General features: G+C 38.1%; 1 protein-coding gene across 15 annotated transcripts in view; it reads left to right on the forward strand.

The window, feature by feature from the left end:
* The window catches only part of kiaa1217 (KIAA1217 ortholog), a 124,072-nt gene that overhangs the window by 88,309 nt on the left and 14,113 nt on the right, over positions 1-21,650 (forward strand). For 9 of the 15 annotated variants that reach the window (XM_079602106.1, XM_079602108.1, XM_079602099.1 and 6 more), the window contains 7 exons: positions 186-272; positions 1,230-1,428; positions 5,591-5,789; positions 8,511-8,604; positions 18,503-19,257; positions 20,587-20,691; positions 21,011-21,060. In XM_079602106.1, coding sequence (XP_079458232.1) covers positions 186-272; positions 1,230-1,428; positions 5,591-5,789; positions 8,511-8,604; positions 18,503-19,257; positions 20,587-20,691; positions 21,011-21,060 — 1,489 coding nt within the window. The remainder of the gene's footprint in view (positions 1-185; positions 273-1,229; positions 1,429-5,590; positions 5,790-8,510; positions 8,605-18,502; positions 19,258-20,586; positions 20,692-21,010; positions 21,061-21,650) is intronic. The other 6 variants (XM_079602103.1, XM_079602110.1, XM_079602098.1 and 3 more) reach the window with 3 other exon arrangements.

Raw genomic sequence — 21,650 nt, forward strand, 5'->3', positions numbered from 1 at the left:
TACTTATAAAACACATTTTGAAGGTTCTAAAATGTATACAGTGTCAGCTGCTCTGGTTTGTGGGCTTTTTCAAACATGAGCATCATTTCTCTGAATTCCACATTTTCTATTTCTATTATATGCATATGTTCCTCATCGATGTTTTTGCCTTCATACTCTGTATCTCTTTCTCTCTGTCCTAATAGTTATTTCAGGGGATGTTGTCCTCTCTGCACTCTGAGATAGATATTCAAAGATATCTGATGAAAATCCAGACCGTTGGTTCACGCAGAGTCAGTACTAGCACGGATGAGAGTGTGTGATGCATGTGTGTGTTTAACAATACCACAAAATCACCTAACATGGAAAAACTTTTTTATTTGAAGTTAATTAACTGACTATATATATATATATATGTACAGGCAGGTCCATACTGCCTTTGTATATAACATTTTCTTTGTAAGTTTTCTTTGTAAATTATCTTTCTTTGTAAATTTGTAAATTCTGCATACATTTTGAATCTAGTTTTTGGTGTGGTTAGTCATTCTGATCCGTGTCTTTGTTGCATGACTGATTGCAGTGGTCACAGTTGACCGGTGACTGTCGCTTTAAATAAAATGTGCAGTGTGTGTTACATGTATTCTGACAAATTATGCTTTGTTCACAATGAGTGGTTCAAGTTTTATGCATGTAGTAATGACAACTACTAAAGCTTCTATCCTGTCCATTGACTTGTCTTGATGGTCTAGATGGGCTACCAGTGGATCATATTATTAAGCTGGTTAATGCTGATAGACGCCTTTGAAACAAATACTAAAAACCAGTTACCATGTCCCCACAAACAGCCTGACCATCTTAAATTGGTATGATCTGTTTTTTCAAGCAGAGAAGTTTATAAAAAATAGTGTATCAAGATGGTTTATGCTAGTAGACCACTTTGAACCAGCTAGTACAAACTAGCTACATTGTCCCAAAAACAGCTTGACCATCTTAAGCTGGTATAATCTTCTTTTTTTTTCCAGCAGAGAAGATAAAAAATGGCTTCATCAAATTGGTTTGTGCTAGTAGACCATTTTGAACCAGCTACTACAAACCAGTTTCAATGTCCTAAAAACAGCCTGACCATCTTAAACTGGTATAATCTGGTTTTGTTTCCAGCAGAGAAACCAAAAATGTCATGGTTTTCAGGAATTGATGTGTCATCAAATTCAGCATGTTATCTAACACTCCTGTTCTTCTTCCTCCTACAGAACCGGGGCTCTAGTGTGGCGTGTCAGAGTCCAGTTCCTGTGTTTGTGGATCAGGTGGAGCACGGCTCACTGGTCTCTCTAGATGCTCTGGAGGTCATGTCTGAGTGTGACATGCCCATGGCCTTCACCCGAGGCTCCCGGTCGCGAGCCAGTCTGCCTGTGGTCCGCTCTACTAACCAGACCAAGGATCGCTCACTAGGTATACACACTGATACACGAATACTAAATTATATACAGATACACTCATTCTAAATATAGCAAGCATGCAGAAAGACTTACTAGCTAGGGCTACACGATTAATTAAAATAAAACTGAAATCGCCGTATGGCTTAGTGCGATTATTAAATCGCAAATGATGCATGTTTCAGAGTGAATGTGGCACTGTGTTCATTCTTTATCATTATTCATTATTCATTTATTATCTCTAAGTTTGAGTCGCTTTAACATGCATTTGGGAATGCAACATGCACCAACTTCCCAATCTTCACAAAACTTGTAATAAAATGTGCATATCAACAACAACAAAAAAGCTTTAAAGGGATAGTTCACCCAAACCTGTATAAATTCCTTTCTTATGCTGAACACAAAATATATTTGAAAGAATACGGGTAACAAAACAGTTATGGGCCACATTGACTTCCATGGTATGGGAAAAAAAAATACTATGAAAGTCAGTGCGGCCTATCAACTTTTTGGTTACCAACATTCTTCAAAATCTTTTGTGTTTAGCAGAAGAAAGAAATTCATACAGGTTTGGAACAACTTGAGGGTGAGTAAATGCTGGCTCTCTGCGGTTTCCCGTCAAAATACAAGTTTGATGGTTTATCACTTGAAAATGAAGAAATTAAGACAGCCTTACTATAGTAATATAGTAGTAATATAGTTTTATTTTACAGTGAAATATTGCAATAGTAATAATAAGTTTAGTAAATAGTAAAAATTAAGTAAGCCCTACTACTAGCCTCATATAAATTCAGAACAAATTCAGAACACATTTGCAATAGCATAGCATGGGAATCATGACTTTGGGGTCTATATATATATTTATTTATTTTACATTGAATTCAAACTTCAATTACAATAAGGAAAAGCAAATAAACTAACTCACAAGGGTTGAGGAGCGTGTCGAATTTTGAATGACGGGTGTTCGATTTCTGTGGTAATCTGCTGAGCTTTCTGTGGAATTCACCAGTATGAATGAGCGATCACACTGCTGCCTACTTATTTTCCGTCTGGCTGCTAAACGATTTAAGTATCTGTGGAAGTGTGTGTTTACTTAAGTTTGTCTGTCTGTCTCTTGTATATAAGTTCAATGTCATAACAGCGAATTTGGCTCTGTCACCATCGGCTCATGTAATGGAAATATACGAGGCTCCACAGCTGAAATTCATAGCCTGTACTTAACATCTCACAGGCGTACATTACCGCACAGACTCATGCTTGTGGACACACACACACACAGAAACACACGGAAATAGGACTCTTTTGCCAACATACACACACACACATTCACCAGCACACTCTGAATACTCCCTACATCCAGATAGAATGACGGTCAAACACACACAGGCCTTGAAATGGGAGCTTACTCCGGCTGCTTAACTCTGATTGGTCGGTTTAAACCAGGACCATCTGGAAAGACAGTTATGGGGAGAAAAAGTGCCTTCACTCAAACTATGCCTTCAATATTCCTCTGAGAAGATGTAGATGTAGGCAGACCTGCTGGGAAAAGCTAGATGTTGTTTAATCAGAAGAAACACAGAGGCGAGGAGACCTGCATCTATTAGAGACCTGCTTGCTGTAAGTCACCATTCCTCTAGTTCAGCGGTCTTAAGTTTCAGTTGTTGAGAGATGTCATCTTAGGTTTGTGTAAGACCTTCTTTGGAAGAATAGAGCACTGCAGTCTGGTACTGGAAGTAAAAATCCCATTAATTTTTTCTCTACAGAAATGTATTTTTAACAATATCATATAAGCCTTGCTTAATATTTTGCAATAAACTTCAAATATGCTTTTGATTATATATTGCCGTTTAGTCAGTAGTTTCATATTGTTCCATTTTTATCCGTTAACGTCATTTGCAGAGTTTTGTGGGATATGGAGTTCATTAATTGGTAAAATATGTTAAAAGGGCTGGTTGATTATGATTTCACTTTTCTAACTTTAGTAAGAGTGTAATGTTGCTGTTTGAGCATAAACAAAATATATTTTCTTTTAAAGAAATTGCTTTTTAAGGGATACAACAAACAGCTGGTAGGGACTACACAACGTTCCTCCCGGGTTAGTGACATCATCAACCCCAATATTTAATATACCCCAACGTGATTTATAGATTATCAAGACAGAATAGAATCAATGACTAGAAGATAACTACACATATGCTACCTAAATTCATCAACTAACCATTCAGAAATGTTGTCTACATGTTGTCACTTCTTCTTGAGTCTCTGCATCTTTCTGACTCCGTTTTGAACATAAAAGGCTAAAAGTTTTTGAAATTTCTGTGAGGTAATGGAAGCTGCTAAGGACAAGAGCTCTTGAAGCTCCGCCCCCTGTGCTGGGAGCAGCAGCTCATTTAAATGGACAGACACAAAAAAGAGGCGGTTTTACTCACCCTCAAAAAGTGACAAATTTAACATGCTATATAAAAATATATTTGAGATATTTTAAGCTAAAACTTCACATACACACTCTGGGGACTTATTTTACATCTTGTGAAAAAGGGAATTATACCACCCCTTTAAATGTTTTTCTTGGATTTTCAAATACAGTTTCGCTTCAAAGTTTGTAATGTTGTGATTAATTTCAGAGCTGTTTGATTCATAACTTAAAACTTTTTGCAATTTTTAAAAAATCCTTATTAGATTTGTTATTGTTACTAAATAGTTTTCAGTATTTGAAATAAAGTTAATACACAAATAAATATACAAATTAAATTAAAAACTTAAACTTAAAACAAAAAATTACAATTAAAAATATTTTACTGAAATAAAATGTTTAAGTTGATGTATTAAAATGACTAAAACTGCAATAAAAATAAATTAAAGCTAAATAGAAATGATGGTTTTTAAATAGAAAACCATGACCAAATCATAACTAAATTACAAAAAATGTAACTACAAATAAAAGATAATACAAAATATAAAATACTAGTATATAAACAATAATAAAATAACAGGATCCAATGCTCCTGGAAAGAGCGGCTACTGATTGATAAAATATCTTCTGTCTTCACATTGGACAATAAGACAGTGGGATGATATAAGAATTTGTAATCAGAATGAATAATCTTTTTCCACAGTAAACAGTATGAATGGAGATGATTGAAATGTCTCATGTGGACAGTATTAAAATTCAAACAATTAGAACCTTTTTCCTTTGAGGCTTTTCCCGTTTGTCTAAGAGTGCTAGTATGTGGTTGTGAATAATGCAGTCCTTCAGATGTGGCTTGGCATTTAGCCCAAGGTGCTCTTCTGAATTATATGCTGTTGATTGTTTGATGCTCGATAATTAGTTATTAATGTCGGTCATTAGAGTGAAATGCTAGGGTAGAGTTTCAGGGACTGTTCCAAACCCAAGTGAGCTCTCTACTGTTTACATGAGCAGCATTAAACACAATAATCTGCTATTAAAGCTACACTGTGTACTTTTTTTAAGTTGATTCTTAGCAAAAAACACTTTGTTCTTTCAAAATTATATGTGCGCATTCATGTATTCTACCAACTAATCAAGAATTCTCGTAAGCGTAGAATCTGCCATTTATAACACATACGAGCAAGTCGCCATGTTGCACCTTCATCTTAAAAATACATTAGCCAAAGAGGGACATACCTGGAAAATACCTTTCGCGTTTTTACACTCGAATGCGAGGGGGGGATTACTCGTTTGTATGAGTACAAGTTGGAAGTTTCGTACAAAAACAACAACAAAAATAAATCCACAATTTTGAGCAAAATGCCTGGGTCTACATTTCATTCAGTAACATTAGGCAGTTTTGATTTATATGCTGTTTAATGTTGATGATTGTGCTATTTTACATATGCATTTATGCTTACATATGATTGCGCTCGTTTCTTCTTCGCTTGTATTTTGATCAGGAGATTCAGTATTCTTTCAGAAGATGCATAATAGCGCCCCCTACCGTATAACAGTGAAAACACGGAAAGCCCGAAATTTCCGTCAATGGCAGGCAAAGAGTTAAATGTCCTTTTTAGCATTTTTTTTAATGTACGTTGTAATGTTCTAATGCCCAAACTCGTGATTTTAGTTTTAAGTGTTGTATTTTTAATTTTTTTAGACACAATAGTGTAGTTGCATGCTTCTCTCAATCGTTCTTCATGTTTCCTCTTTCTGTGTTTTTCAGGGGTGTTGTATCTGCAGTATGGAGACGACACGAAGCAGATACGCATGCCTAATGAGATAACGAGTGTAGATACAGTCAGAGCTCTGTTCGTTAGTGCCTTCCATCATCACCTCAACATGAAGATGCTGGAGTCGCCCAGCACCGCCATCTACGTCAAAGATGAGACCAGGAACGTGTACTATGAACTCACTGATGTCAGGTGAGTGTGTGTGCATCAGATTCAGCCAATTTAAAGGAATAGTTCGCCCAAAATTGAAAATGATCCCATAATTTACTCACCCTCAAGTCATCTGTATATGACTTTCTTCTTTCAGTTGAATAAAATTGTTAAATAATATCCCAGCTTTTCAATGTAATTTAATTGAATAGTGCCCGAGTTTTTGAAGCTCAAAAAAGCGCATCCATCCATCATAAAAGTTATCTATACGACTACAGTGGGTTAATAACAGTGGGTTTCTGAAGCGAAGTGATGGATTTTTGTGGAAAAAAACACAAAATCCATATTTAAACCTTTATAAACTATAATCACTGGCTTTCAGTAACTGTGTACGCGTGTTCACGAGAGTCGGGTTTCGACAGAAAGGTGAACTCTGACCTGACGTAAGACTTCTCTTCTCTTATCTCAACATACTCTTACATTTTTCTTCAAAACTTCTTGTTTTAGACTTCTAATTCTAAGATTACGTTACGCTGTCATACATCTTACGTCAGGTCAGAGGTCACCCTGACTCTCTCATGATCATGCGTACGTTGTAATTATAGTTATTAAGGTTTTAAATATGGATATTTTTCTTACAAAGACCCTTCACTTCAGATGGCATTTATTAACCCAATGGAGTCGTATGGATTACTTTTATGTTGGATGGGTGCACTTTTAGGAGCTTCAAAAACTAGGGGACTATTCAATGCCATTACAGAGCCAGGATATTGTTTAATGTAACTCTAAATGTGTTCGCCTGAAATAAGAAAGCCATATACACCTAGGCTGGCTTGAGAGTGAGTAAATTATGAGATAATTTTCATTTTTGGGTGTACTATCTCTTCAAAGTTTGAACAGATTAATGTCTTCCTTCCTCATTCCACATGCTTCCTTTTGTTTCGATCAACACAGCAAGTGACATTCTTCGAGGTCCAATTGCACCTCTCTTTCCTGTTCGATTGCTCTTTCCTTGAGAACAAACTTAGTAATCAAATCTCTCCTGCATTGATTTTACAGCGATTGTGCAGCTGGTAAAGAATAGTAAATGAATGGAAATTAATATTCTGTTAGCATTTACTCTGTTAGCATTTAGCATTTACAATCCCACTGGTTCTCTATATTTCAAGCCTTCCGAATTCATATGATAGCTTTATGTGAGGAACACATTGAAATTTAAGTTATTTGCTGAGTATAATTCACCATCCTGGCTCTCAAGTTTAATTTGCAAAACTAAGACATTCATATTGGTTGGAGCGAATAAAGAATGACAGACTTTTCATTTTGGGGTGAATTATTTCTGTAATATGGAACTATAGCTCTGAAAATCTCGTAAATAAGCCACCCTCACTCACATACACAAATCATTTGAACAGAATTACAGTCAAAGCGAGACAGCTAAAGTAAGAATGGCCTCACATCATTTGTTTGTCTTACTTTAAACCAATAATCCCGACCGTCATACATCACCCACCAGCACCGCTAATGTTAACATACCACTTATGTCACACATCAAACAAACACTCCAACATATCTTTCACTCTCGCTCTCTCTGGTCTTCCATCTTTCCCTCCACCTCAGCCGATATCTAAACACTTATGTGTGCATAGCTTTCCTTACATAATGTATCTCCTGAGAATTAAGAGTAAACCACAACACTTTCTCAGTTGGGAATCACCTTTGAAAGACCTGATGAAATGAAAACTTGAGCTATCTACATGCTAGTATACTGCTAAAAGTTGACAAAATTAACTTGTAGTATACACACTACCTTTCATACAGTATTGTCTGCATTTATTTGATCAAAAATACAGTAAAAACCGTAATACCCCCCCAAAAATACTTTTAAAATCCATTTCTGGGGAAACAGATGAAAAGTATTGATGACTCAGCTTGCACTATGCAGATTTTTGTCCAATTAGATGTTCTCTAGATTGAGTATGACTAAAGGCTATTGGCCCTTCAGTTCTTTCCACTCAAACTTCCTGTTTCTGCAGAAAACACACCAACATATGAAAGAATCATGTGATCATCCAATGATTTCATTTTTTTTTTTTTTAAGAACTGGCCACAACCAAATTTAATCATTGACTTTTTAATCATGAGACTATAAATAGTGACTCATATACATTTTGTCCTGTGGACAGAGGAGCGGTCAGTGCATTTCCATTTCCATGATGATGCAACATGTACTTTGAGACAACTCCTTTCTTATCACGGCTGTAAATGTGAATTACAGCCACATGACCAGATATCAGACTGCATGAGAAAAATGCTCACGTCACTTTACACAAATCGGTATAACACGCAAACTCATTTTGAGAGGTCCAGATAGACAGAGACTTAAAAACATAAATAGACAAACTTTTTAGCTCAATGCTGGATTAGTAAATCATTTCTGGACCTAGAGAGAATTATAGTCTGGACATTAACGGATATCTCAGCCACCATGGATTTTGTAACAGTGAGTCGTAGCTTCTCACCTTCATCTCCAGTTTCTCGCTCCAGCTCGCCTGTGTCTCTCAGCGAATCGCTTTATTCTCGGGATTCCTTTGACCTCTCTCGCTGTCACTCTCCGCTCTCGCGTGTCGATATACCGTCGGCCCTAGTGCACCCTGTTGTGGCAGAGCTCAGTGGCCGATCTTCTGGGTACCGTATGCGACCCCGATCGGATGGTGACGTTTGGTCTGAATATGTGACCTATGTGGATTTCTCCCCGCACAGGAACATCACAGATCACTCCTGCCTGAAGGTGTACCACAAAGACCCAGCGCAAGCTTTCAGTCATGGAGCCCGGCCAAGCAATGGAGATGCAAGGGTGAGTGCCACGCTAGTGTAGACCAATGAGAAGTCAGAATCCTTTACGGAGAAATGTTTTTTGTGAATGGTTGATGGAAAATTTCAGTTTGACATGCTTTGTATTTAGTCTTGATAATGTCAAATGTATATTTGTGATCTAAATACTTCAGACTTCCACACTGCACATCTGAACAGATACATATTACTCAAGGAGAGCACTAGATAAATGAGATTATCAAATAATTTATGGAGTTTGGTGAAGTTGAGAACCCAACAACCTACATGTAAGGTCCACTAGTCTATATACTACTGTTCAAAAGTTTGGGGTCAGTACGTTTTTTTGAAAGACGTCTCTAATGCTCACCAAGGCATCAAAAACAAAGTAAAAACAGTAATATTGTGACATATAATTGCTATTTAAAATAACTTTTCTATTTGAATATATGTTAAAATGTAATTTATTCCTGTGATGGCAAAGATGAATTTTCAGCGTCATTATTCCAGTCATCAAATCATTATAATAATATACAGTTTGAAAAATGAAGTAATTTTTAGATTTGCTAAAGATTTAACAGTTAAACAATTAAAATATTATAAATGAGCATGAACAATTAAATCAGCTGATAAATATTGAGTATTGATTGATAAGGTAAATAAAAATCCCTGTTATCGGCTGACAACGATATTTTTCCGATACATATTGTAATTGGTCTATTTGGTGGACATGACTTTTAACAAACGTAATTATAGTAGGCTTCTCTACTTGTTCGAACAACCTACTAGTAGTCCGTTTTTCCAAATCCTCCTGTAATGCCCACATGTAGCCACTTTTCATTTTTTGCCATGCTCAGAAAAATGAACTGAGGGCATTATTTAAATAACAGGTCCCTTCCCGGCCTCCCGTTTTCTTTTCGGCCATCACCAGGGATCCCTCTGCTCTTCACAGTTAGAGTCACCCCCACCCCAGTCACCCCATTCCAATCCTTTCATGTCCGTCTTTGTCCCCCGGGCCTAATTTCAGGGGGATTGGATCAGGATTGAAACAGAATTGGTGGAAGCACTGAATAGAAAGCAAAGGCTTTTTCCTCGTTCCTTTTCCTCCCATAATCCTCTCTAATCTCTTGCCATGCCGGCCCTGTTTGTTTGGCGGTGATGTAACGGAAATTAGATCGCAAGGCTTTCATTTTCTCTCTGTGTTTCCCCAAATTTAACAAGGTAGCCCCAGACTTTTGTCTGTGGTAATCCTCGTTTTGGCTTTGACCAACTCGCACAACTAATATGCATTTGATTAGAGTTTTAGACGCTGCCGTAAGAGCCCTTAAGGGAAGCTGTGAAAGTTCCAGGAAGTGAAGGACTTTGCTCACTACATTTTGTGTGATTTTTTGTTTTGAGAATGTGTGCAAAGTTAGAAGTTGAAAGGCGCATTGTTTGAGTCACGTGTCCATGTCTAAGTGGATTAAACTATGGTGAGTGATACCTTACAGTCACATACGTACACGTTTAAAGGGAGAGAGAAAGAATACAAAAGATAGAGACTATTATCAGTTTGGTGACTAGAGAGTGAGAACAAGTTGTTCAGACAGTTGCCAAAGTTCACATGAAGTGTCAGTGTTTGTCATTGTGGCAGTTTAAAGAGATTTTTGTATATGGCTGTGTGATTTGTACGTTGGTATTTCACTTTTAGGCAAATGTGTGACTGTAGAAGTGTTTGGTCTTGGGTCGCCATCGTTCAGGCACAAATTAGAACAATAGTAATACATTTCAATGTAGTCAATGAAAGTATAATCAGCTAGAAACTGTGACATACTTCACAATTGGAGTGTGTTGAGGTGAGCGGGATTCCTTGTCACTATTAAAAAGCCTGTTCCACCTTCAAGAGGGGATTGCATAACAGCTATCAAGGCTTTAAGTTTCGTACAAGCTCTCACACGCTTTACCACGTGACTGACATGGATCGTAGGTTTGACGCCCAGCTCATGTTGTGTTTCTGTAAAAACATAGCTGCCACTTTGCACAAAAAGGACACAAAATAAGACCTGAAGAATCTTTTTGCAACAAATTATCAATAAAATAAGCAGCTTAACCTTCAGAAAATATGCTCTTTGTTTTGGACTGCAGTTGTTATAATTTATTTATTGTGTTACTTGCATTTTTGGAACTGCTGTTTTTGATACGCTGATTAATACACTTGCACAAATGTTATAATAACATTTTTAACTATATCAATTCAGTAGAGTATGTCAAGAAAAATGATGGTTGAGGGATGCAGGTGTATCTAAGTCTAGATACTTCTCAGGCAATGTAGATAATAGTTAGACAGTACTTCATCAAACATATCTAATGCATCTCATTACAAATAATAAAAGAAAGTATTTTGTGCCTATAATGCTGCATTGGGACACTCAAGTCTACAATAGTTGTTGTTTGTACCAGTTGGCTGATTGATTGGTCTTATAAGTGAGTGGATTTTATATGAATATTCTGGTCTGTATGTGTAGCAGAGTGATGTGATATGAAGTAAATGTCTTCAAACTCAGTACAGATGACTCTAATCTCTCAGCCAATCAAAAGGCAGTAAATCGTATTTCTTTCATGTCACATGACCGTCATTCCACTCCTTCCATCTTCTCCCATTGTGGAAAAGGGAAACATTCAATGTCAACACACAGAAGTGGACGTCCATAAACAATGATTTATATTCGCATGAAACCTGAGCATGAATCAATATGCCAGTGAAAAATGTAGGACATAATTATTTGTTGATATGTAACATAAGACACAATGTTAATGGTTTATTGACTCGTCTGTGTCAGGCTTGACAGGCTAAACGACATGTTGTATAAATATGGTAATATATCCAGTTAGGAGCATTGCCTACAAATCTCCCAGTATAATTGTGTTTGTTTCAGTAATTCAGATATGGCAATTGAGCTTGATTTGAGGCCAGAACGCACACACATGATGAAGACCGTGCACAAAAACACACACTCTGATGTTTTGACCGCAGATGTTGTTATTGTAACTGTCAGGGGACAAGAGATCCATTATGCTTTCATCCAGTGCTTATACTGAAGTACACGCACACACACACATACATGTGCATGAGCGAACACACACAAAGAAACACATGATCAGCCGGTCTCAGTTCAAACAGGCATGGAGATACTCAGACAGACTTAACAGACTAATCAAATAAGCCCTGCACCTGTTCAAATACACCATTTGTGTCTGTGGAGAGAGAGAAGAAGAGTCTTGATCCGGGTTGTAACTTCCTGTTGATAGCCTACTTGATAGGCCCTTTTTTTAATTATAATTATGCAAGAAATTATTTAGAAATGCAGTTGACAAGCATAATTGGCCTTGCACAATATTGAATATTTCCTAGCCAGACAACAGTCAAGAATAATAAAACTAGACCAAGAAAATAAATAAAACATAAAATTAATATAAATAAATACAAGGAAATAGTGGTTTTCTCTGCAAGTCTAAATTAATCTATTCAATTACAGATATTTAAGGCATTCTTCTTCATTAATTTCAGTGATACGAAATGACAGTTCCTTTTGAAATATATAAATTTGGTAAAGTGATACACCCAGGAGGTTTAATTTGTAACACAGGTGAGATGTTACCTGCATGGCGTTTCCACCTGACGCACCTCCTCCGGTGCCATTAAACATTGTCACAAAGTGCCCAGAGACTTGGATGAAGAGTCAAACGCAGCTTTTATTGGAGCAACCCAGAATCGTAATCCATGAAACAGGCAATAGGTAGTGATGGCAATTTCAAAAACACTGCTTCATGAAGCTTCAAAACCTTTACAAATCTTTTGTTCCGAATAAATGGTTCGGAGCGTGTATAAAACTGCCAGAGTCACGTGATTTTAGTCAACGAGGCTTCAATTTGTCAACCGCTTCGAAACACTTTGAAATGTCAATGGTTCACCGCTGGGGGCGATGATCTCTGAGGAGTCACTGAGAACCAATGAACAACTGTCGGTTGCTTTTATACATTTACAAATGTTTTAATTAGACAATAGTATAATTAAAATGAATAATGGTAGTCTCTTGGCCTGTTAGCTGGACCAGTCATAGGACAAAACAAACCCTGACAATTGATAAAAGAACATGTACTTGATAATCTTATTAAATGATTAGATAATTGCATTTGAAAGATTTTATTGAAAAATAAATAGATATGTAAAAGGTGTTTTTACGCATGTTTGGCCCAGGTTTTTATTGCATTTACACCGTTCTGATCACTAGGGGTCACTGTGGAGACGGGTGTCAGATTGTTTCAAAGCCTCGACACAATACGGCACATTTGCTTCAACTGTTTCAGTGTTCCACGAAGCCTCGATCTACCCACCACTAGCAATGAGTGAAAACGCAGTTCAGATAATCCAAAAACACAACAGGGCAGAAAAACCAATGGGGTAATCAATCAGCCGGAAACTGAAGCTTCTCCGGGGGCCGCCATTGTAGCAGACCATCATCTGCTGTTAGCAATCCATTGACTCATTGACAATTTTGGCGTCAGAACTTTACATTTGAGGCGTCCAAAGAATCCATTTGTCCATTATTTATTTCTAAAGAAACACGACAATGCATAAAAGGCTCCATTACTTTGTATCGCATGTTATGGCCCCGTAGAAGCCGTTTTTCTAAAAATAGGCTAACGATTGCGTCATTACCACTCGACTCTGTCGCACAGTCGAGAAATTACCGTGTAGACAAGCAGAGAAGCTCGCAAGCAATCGGGGGGACGTGGAGGCATAAAGTCTGATAGAGGCAGAAGTTGCTCCTGCTGCTAGCTCATGGACAGCTCATGGACAGCTAATAATCACGCTCTCCGTCTCTGTGAGATTCGGAAGGGAATTATTCAGATTTCTCTCGGCACAGCTACTAGAAGACTTACAACTGTCAGACAGGTTGCTCACGTCGCAAGCTCAGTTTGAGCCTGCGCACTACGCTCAACCATCAGGAAATGAGTGCTTGTAATTGGCTTCACTTTTCTCCGTTGAAATCTATGGGTAACCGGAGGGAGAGCACTCGGAAATGCAGTGTGACACTTAGAAGAGGAAGAGTGAGAGGAAACACAGGGCTTATATACACAGACATAACAAGCTAATGACACACAGCTGGATGTAATCACACAATAATGAGTCCAGGCAAAGGTTTATGGGAAATGTAGTTCATGATGGAATGGCAAAGGGATTGGGCGGAGTGCCCTCTGGTGGCTATCATAGGCACTCCAGCAGGCAGGCGTAACAATGAATGTAAACGTTTCTGTGTAGCAGTTCATTTAATTTCTAATTTATTTTAACTGCAATTTAGTAAAAAAAAATAAACAACACAGCATTTTTGAGTGTACAGATACAGTTCGTATCCGTACTACCCACGCGACACACATCTGAGCTCACACGTATTCAACCGCATACCAGTCTGTTAAAACAGAAAGCAGATTATTGTGCAGCGTGACTGACCACAGTTTACAGATGACTGTTAATTTGAAACAGACCCATAAGAAGCAATGCAGCTCTCTGCAAGGAATCTAAAGTTGATCATAGCACGGGGTGTGTGTCAAGAGTGATGGTGTCTTTTTGCCTACACTTTCTGGTCATAGGTTTTCTGCAAGACCTTGTGGCATTTTATCTAAGAAAGAAAGAGGAGCAGAAAATAAGTGGAAAAGGGGGCATCAGAATTTGTCTTTAATCCCTCTTGGGCCAAACTCAAACCAAATGTTCTCATTCCATCATCTTTTGATTTCTTTATTTATCACAGGTTTAATGTTTCATGTCAACCTTCCTCCAGCAAAATTCTCTACCTTTTAAGGTAATGCAGAGAAAATGAAAAGATGAGAACCCGGAGATGTTGAGACAGGCAAGAACTTTCATGTTATTCAGACGGCGTTGCTCAGGTAACATCTGGAGATGATTGCTATGCCTCCCAGGGTATCAAACTCCAAGTAATACTGCAGAACCTGCTCTCTATAAACTTTTAAACCATCGAAAAGTGGGAATCACATTATGAAATAAATATTTTTTTCAAAACACGTTGGCCATAATTATTGGCATCCTTTTATTAAATACTTTTTGCAACCACCTTTCTCAAGATAACAGCTGTAAATTTACTCCTATAATGAGTTTGGAGAACACCTGACAAGAGATCAGAGACCATTCCTCCATACAGAATCTCTCCAGATTCTTCAGATTCCCAGATCCATGTTGGTACTTCTTCTCTTCAGTTCACCCCACTCATATGGGTTCAGGTCAGGGGACTAGGACGGTCATGGCAGAAGCTTCATTTTGTGCTCATTGACACATTTTTGTGTTGATTTTGATGTTTGTTTTGGATCATTGTCCTGATGGAAGATTCAACCACGGCCCGTTATTAGGTTTAGCAGAAGCGGTCAGGTTTTAATTTTTTATCTGTTCTTATTTGCTAGAATCCATGATACCATGTATCTGAACAAGATGTCCAGGACCTCCATAAAAAAAGAAAAAAGAAAATAGACCCTCCAGCATTATATTTAACTGTCGGTATGGGGTACTTTTTATCCCTGTGTGCACCAAACACATCCTAAAAGGCTTTTTATTTGATCATAGAACCAGGTCCCTTTTGAAGTTCCAGTTGTGTCTGACCAATGAATATGCTGGAGTTTGTTTTTGGATGAGCGAGGAGGATTTTACTTGAAATCCTCCCTAACAACTTGTGGTGATGTAGGGGTTGTTTGAATTTGTTTGTTTTTTTGGCTTTCTGACTCCAAGACTCTGCAATTCTCCATCTGTGATCCTTGGAGAGTCTTAGGCCACTCAAACGTTCCTCCTCACGTGCTTTAAGACGATACTGACAAGTCTTCTTCCTGGCAGATTCGTAACATCTTTAGTTGATTTGAACTGCTTAATTATTGCCCTTATGTTGGAAATGTGGATTTTCAATGCTTTTTTATTACAGCCACTTTCTATTTTGTGAAGCTCAACAATCTTTTGCTGCACGTCATCAGAACTATATTCTTTGGTTTTAGTAATTTTGATGAATGATTATCGCAATTTGGCCTTTGTGTTTCCTCATATTTATACTCTTGTTAAACAAGAAGTCATAGCTAAAAATGTCGTGTTCCTTGTCACCCTGGCATGATAAAAATGTTTTATATTAATCAGAATATACTTCAGAGATATTTTACTCATAAAAAAAATTCTAGGGGTGCCAATAATTGTGGCCAACGTTTTTTTGGGGGAAAACATTTATTTCGTAATGTGATTCCCCTGCTTTCACTTCTTTTACTTCAAAGAAAGTTTCCATTTTTGCATATATGTGACCCTGGACCACAAAACCAGTCATAAGTCGCACGGGTATATTCGTGGCAATAGCCAACAAAACACTCTATGGGTCAAAATTATCGTTTTTTCTTTTATGTCAGAAATCATTAGGATATTAAATAAAGATCATGATCCATGAAGTTATTTTGTAAATTTCCTACCTCAAATATATACAAATGTAATTTTTGTGAGTGGATGCATCACAATCGCCCACAGTAATTGAAACCTTTAAAGGTGAATTTCTCAATAATTAGATTTTTTTGCACCCTCGGATTCCCGATTTTCAAATAGTTGTATCTCGGTCTATCAAATAGTGTCCTATCATAACAAACCATACATCAATAGAAAGCTTATTTATTTAGCCTTTATTCAGCTTTTAGGTGATGTATAAATCTCAATTTTAAAAAATTGACACATAAGACTGGTTTTATGGTCCATGGTCACATATAAATATATATTGTCTGTATGTGTAAAGCGGTAAAGCAGGTGAAATGCATATTTATTTATAAGATTCACCATGCTGGTATGATGTTGTAGAAACGCATGCTGTTGTACTGAAGGACATAAAGACTTGGAAGTCTCTCACCTGTTCTGGGTGTAGCCTGAGCGCTGACTCACTCCTGCACAAAGCGCTCATTGTTTCAGATACAGAGAGACAGGGCGACGCTTCGAGCAAAGAAACATCATTTTGTCGTCTTTCTTTTATTCTATAAATCTCTTTGGCTTAAAAGAACATTTTTGTCTGTTACTTCTGTATATAATATTTCCACTTTGTTTGTTTTCTATTTTTGGATGAGGCAGAAATAGTCAGACAATAACTCTTTGCTCTCTTCTGCCCTCATAACCAGCTGCCTTCTAATGTGGCATTCTAATTAAATGGAACCTGATAAAAACAGGTTTTTTGCTAAATGAAATTGGGCCTGAGGTGATGGAAAAAGTCTGAATGACTTTTTTTGTTTCTGGCATTTTACGCACCGAAAAAGGAAAACATCTAGTTTCACTCTGAACCAGTTTTTGTCTGAATTCTTTTCATCTGTCAAGTCATATGGTTTTTCCTGTTGCTCCTCATTGCTGAGTTTGGAGACACATTGGAGTTTGTCTGTCTAGTATCCTCAGGTGTGAAGTTCTGCATTCTGGAGCTGATCGGAAATCTTTTATCTGCTCAGGTCATACTTTTTATCTTTAACTTTGTTGCAGTCAGTTACCAGATGCAGATAAGTATGTTTTTTCTCTCTCCCTGTCTCCGTCTGTCACGTTTACTAATTGTTTCTGAATGAAATGGCAGTTTATCAGTGTCTTATCAATCCATCTTCTGCTTACTGTAGATTGTGGTAAACCAGTAGTATTGTTCTATGAATGCAGACATCTGTTTAATGCGATACTATATCCACTTCTGCCGGTTAATTACATTGTGGGATGTGTGAACCATAACCACTTGTCTTGATGCACAAACACACACACATACTTGCACGTTTTCTCCCCCAAAAATATAAGCTTCCATCTGAAGCGTATTAGTGTGATTAGTCTACTCTGTGGGACCTTCTTGGGTGGTCAGGTCAGATCAGGCTGCCTGCGTGCTGCCTGTTAAAAAAGAGATTACAGGTGCCCCGAATTTAACCGGAGAACAATGACATATTATTCCGTCCAAGAATACTTTTCTTTCTTTTTTTAAACCATGAATACCATAGTCTCTCAGTCTTTCTTTGACTTCTCTCAACCCTTTTCATTTCACATGTGAGATGGAAATGTAACACTCCTTTCTCACTGTGATGGCTGAACAGAAAGGCCATTTAGACTAAACTGGAACACCGAAGATCACATGGACCCTCATTTTTACATGTATTCATCAGTGTTGTTATTTTCAACTAAAACTAAAACTATTATTCCTAAATCGTTTTTCGCTAGCTAAAATAAAATATACATATTAGATGAAAACCTTAAACGTCAATTAACTCAAATAAAATAAGTTGAAGTACTAAACTTACTAAAATTAAAACCGAAATAAAATAAATGAAAGCTAAATAGACCAAAAAAACAAATGAAATGACAAAATTAATAAGACAAACTAAAATTAAAATAACAAGTTGAAAATATAAAAATAAAATCTAATTCAAACCTTTAAAACAATACTACAATAGTATATAAATAATGCCAATAACAAAAACAGTGTTATTTTAGGGTTAATGCTGATTTAGAACCATGTAAGTGTACTTTAGTGTAGTTTTATTCTCAAATTTTCCCTAATAACCTCTATTACGTATAGTTTGGATTTAAATGTAGAAATATGGTCAGAAATATAATTTGCATGTTATTTCAGCTTGTATTTTTTAAGGTTCTTAAGTTTATAATTGTTTATTATTATTTTTGGGCTGCATAAGCCACTTTGTAGCCATGTTATCGAATACAATGAACATTTTGTGTTCATATTACATATATGAATACATTATGTATAATTTGAACATATCTCTTACTTTCCTTGCTGAAATATAACCAGCCTAAGCTGGCTGACCGATCAACTAAGCGGTTTAATTTCAGCAGGATTTGAAATGTTTTACTCTCCTTTAATGTGAAATCTCATGTCCTCTCTCTCGTTCAGGTTCACAGGGAGATGATGTATGCTGGACGGGATGGTCATCCTCTCCGGCAGCCGCCGATGGGTCCTCCTCCACCCCACATGCAGGGCTCCATGTCCCCAACCACACCTCATGCGATGCCCCCCTCCCCGTCTCGCATTCCCTTCGGCCCACGCGTCTCTGGCGGTGGGGTTGCCACAATGCCACGTGAGCGGTCCGGACACACACTCCCCGCACCCGCCCGCGCATCCTCCCCCTGCCCGAGCGCCATCCTCGAGCGGCGGGACGTAAAACCAGACGAGGACGTAGAGCATGCGAAGAGCATGTCGCTGCCCGCCCGAGCCGAAAGTCATTACGCTGACCCTTACATGTTACATCACCAGGTCCTGCCCCCTGATGCAGTAGACCATGGCTACCACCGTGCCACCATGCGCTCTTACAGTAACCCCGGTGTTCCTATGGAGCCCCCGGACCATCATTCACTCTTCCGACAGAAAAGTAGGAAGTACACGGATAGCCAGCTTCCTATGCTCGGCTCCAAAACCCCGCCCTCTTCCCCACACCGGATGGGCGAGATGCGAATGATGGAGATTCACACAAGCCAACCACAGAGCTCCATGACTATGGAGAGGGCCTCTCCTGTCAGACAATCATTTAGGAAGGAGGCTCCTGTTACAATGGACACCATGGTAAAGACGAGGGGTGGCATTGGGTCCCCGGCCACCCCGGATCTCCAGGGTCACAATCCTCTGGCCCCCCCGACGGACCCTCAGACACGGTGAGTCAATGTTTACGAGCGAGCGGGGATATCTGAGCATGGAAAGAACTAACAGGATACATTAGCATTCATGTTCATATTCTAACTCTGCATCAGTATGTTGTCTTCCGCTGCATCATGTCATTCCCTAACTGCATCCAAAAACACATCGACAACGTCTCATCTAAATACTAGCAGCCGTTATTATGTTCACATGAATTATTTAGCTGGGTTTGTTTTCAAGTAGCCTTACGTAACTCACAAAAAGACTTTGAACTGTAGTTCAGACAGCTTTGGTTTACGGTGTTGGTTAAGTGGACTTAATCGTACCCTTTATGCTTGAATGTGCCTTGTAAGTCAGATTTATTGTGCTTGGCGATGTACTCGCTAGTAGAGAACAGTCAATACACAGAGTCAACATGCTAAACTGTTTTTACAGAGAAGAGCACATTCAGGCCAGACGTTTCTAACATTATCTTGTAGAGCAAAGAAATAGTGGTTTGAACAGTGTGTGCATTGGCACAGAAAGGGCAAATGGGTCCTATGAGAATTGTACCCATAAACATCATGAGAGTTTAATTTATCTTTTTTTTATGCTTTAGTATTTTTTCAATTGATGTGACAAGTTAATGATTGTGATGTATTGGGTTTTTTTTTGGTACATGCAACAGAGATCACAGGCAGGAGTCCAGATCGTACTCTCTTTCGCTTAATTCTTTTTGCAGTTAACATTAACCTTGAATCGTTTAAGGAAGTGATTTGTAATTTAAATGTGGTGAATATATTTCTAAGGGTGTATGTTTTTACTTCAAGTTGTTTTATCTGTGCAATCTCTGTGCAAAACAAGATTCCCATGTTATGAATGGCAGCATACTCTACCATTAAAGTGTTACTATTAAAGTTTGGGGTCGGTTAGAGAAATACATTTTTAAAGTCTCTTACCTGCACTAAGGCTGCATTCATTTGATCAAACACGCAGTAAAACCGTAACGTTATGAATAATTATGTTTAAGATAACTGCTTCGGGCTTAATATATTGTGAAACGTCATTTATTCCCGTGATGCCAAAGCTGAATTTCCAGTGTCACACGATCCTTTGCTGATTTGATGCTCAAGAAATATTTCTTATTATTATCAATGTTGAAAACAGTTGTGCTGTTTTCAACATTAGCATCCAGAAACAGAACTGTATTTTTATTAATTGGGAATTAGAGTAAAAAGGCCTTTGCTAACTGAGCCATCTCATGAGGTATATAGTCCCACTGTTATTTCAATATGCTTTCCCCTCGTCCGCCCCCCCACACACACCCCATCAGTAGTAAGAGTGCGATATGCTCTATCTCTCTACAGAGAGAGAATGAAGGCCATGGAGGAGCAAATAGCCAGTCTGACTGGTCTTGTGCAGCACGCTCTCTTAAAGAGCCACAGCACTGACAGCAACCAGGATCACCCCAGGTAAGCAGGGCAGGCTGGGTAATGTAGTTCCCAGAATATCACAACGTTTCCCAAATTAAATAGGAAAAGAAAATTGGAGGGCTATAATGGATTAATGGTGGTGGTAATCAGAGTTGGTGGGTAAGATGATTTACTAACTGTGCATGAACTAAATTGACTACTCATCCTCACTGTAGCCGGTACCTGAATGAATGGCAACGCCTGTGCCACTGTAACAAAGACTAACTTCAAACGTTTTGTTGAGTGATTTTATCTGTGTGTGTGTGTATATGTGTGCATATGTACCTTCAGTCATTTGATGTCTTTTTAAATTTTCCAGCGAGAAACCAGTAAAGTCCGGGTCACCGGCTCACAGCACATCTAGCACAGGTAATTTCCTTCTTTTCGCCCCGTGTGTGTGTGTGTGTGTGTGTGTGTGTGTTGGCTCTCACAGCAGCAGATTGTAATGCAGTGGCTGTGAAAGCATCCCAACAATCATACTTCTCCCATTCATCTGTCACTCAGAAATGCTGCCTGCACAAGTTCTCCCACTCTTTCCACACATATATACACTGACGTGAACGAGTCCCTCAGATAGCACAAGCCGCAAAAGAACAAACATGTCTACACGCTGTCTTGTGCACGCACATAAATTATGTACTTTTGCAATAACTGACTTGAATTGCTGTATTTTGTTTATCAGTTGTGCTGCTCAGTCGAGTTTGAAATGTAATATTGCCAAGCCAAATATGGGTACAACAACAAATATCAAAAATCCTTAAGCTTAGGGCCAATTTATGTGAATACACCTTTGTTTAGGTACTCAAATTGAATAAATCAGCCATCATTTCTTGAGCTATACAAATATTAAAGTCCCTTTTTAAATGTTTACAATCTATAAAACAATATTTCCAGCAATATTATCTGCATAACTGTCCCACACATAAGTTTGAGAGCACAGTCTGACTTTGGCACCTTTT

The sequence above is a fragment of the Phoxinus phoxinus genome (genome assembly GCF_949152265.1).
Source record: "Phoxinus phoxinus genome assembly, chromosome: 24".
Taxonomy (NCBI): domain Eukaryota; kingdom Metazoa; phylum Chordata; class Actinopteri; order Cypriniformes; family Leuciscidae; genus Phoxinus; species Phoxinus phoxinus.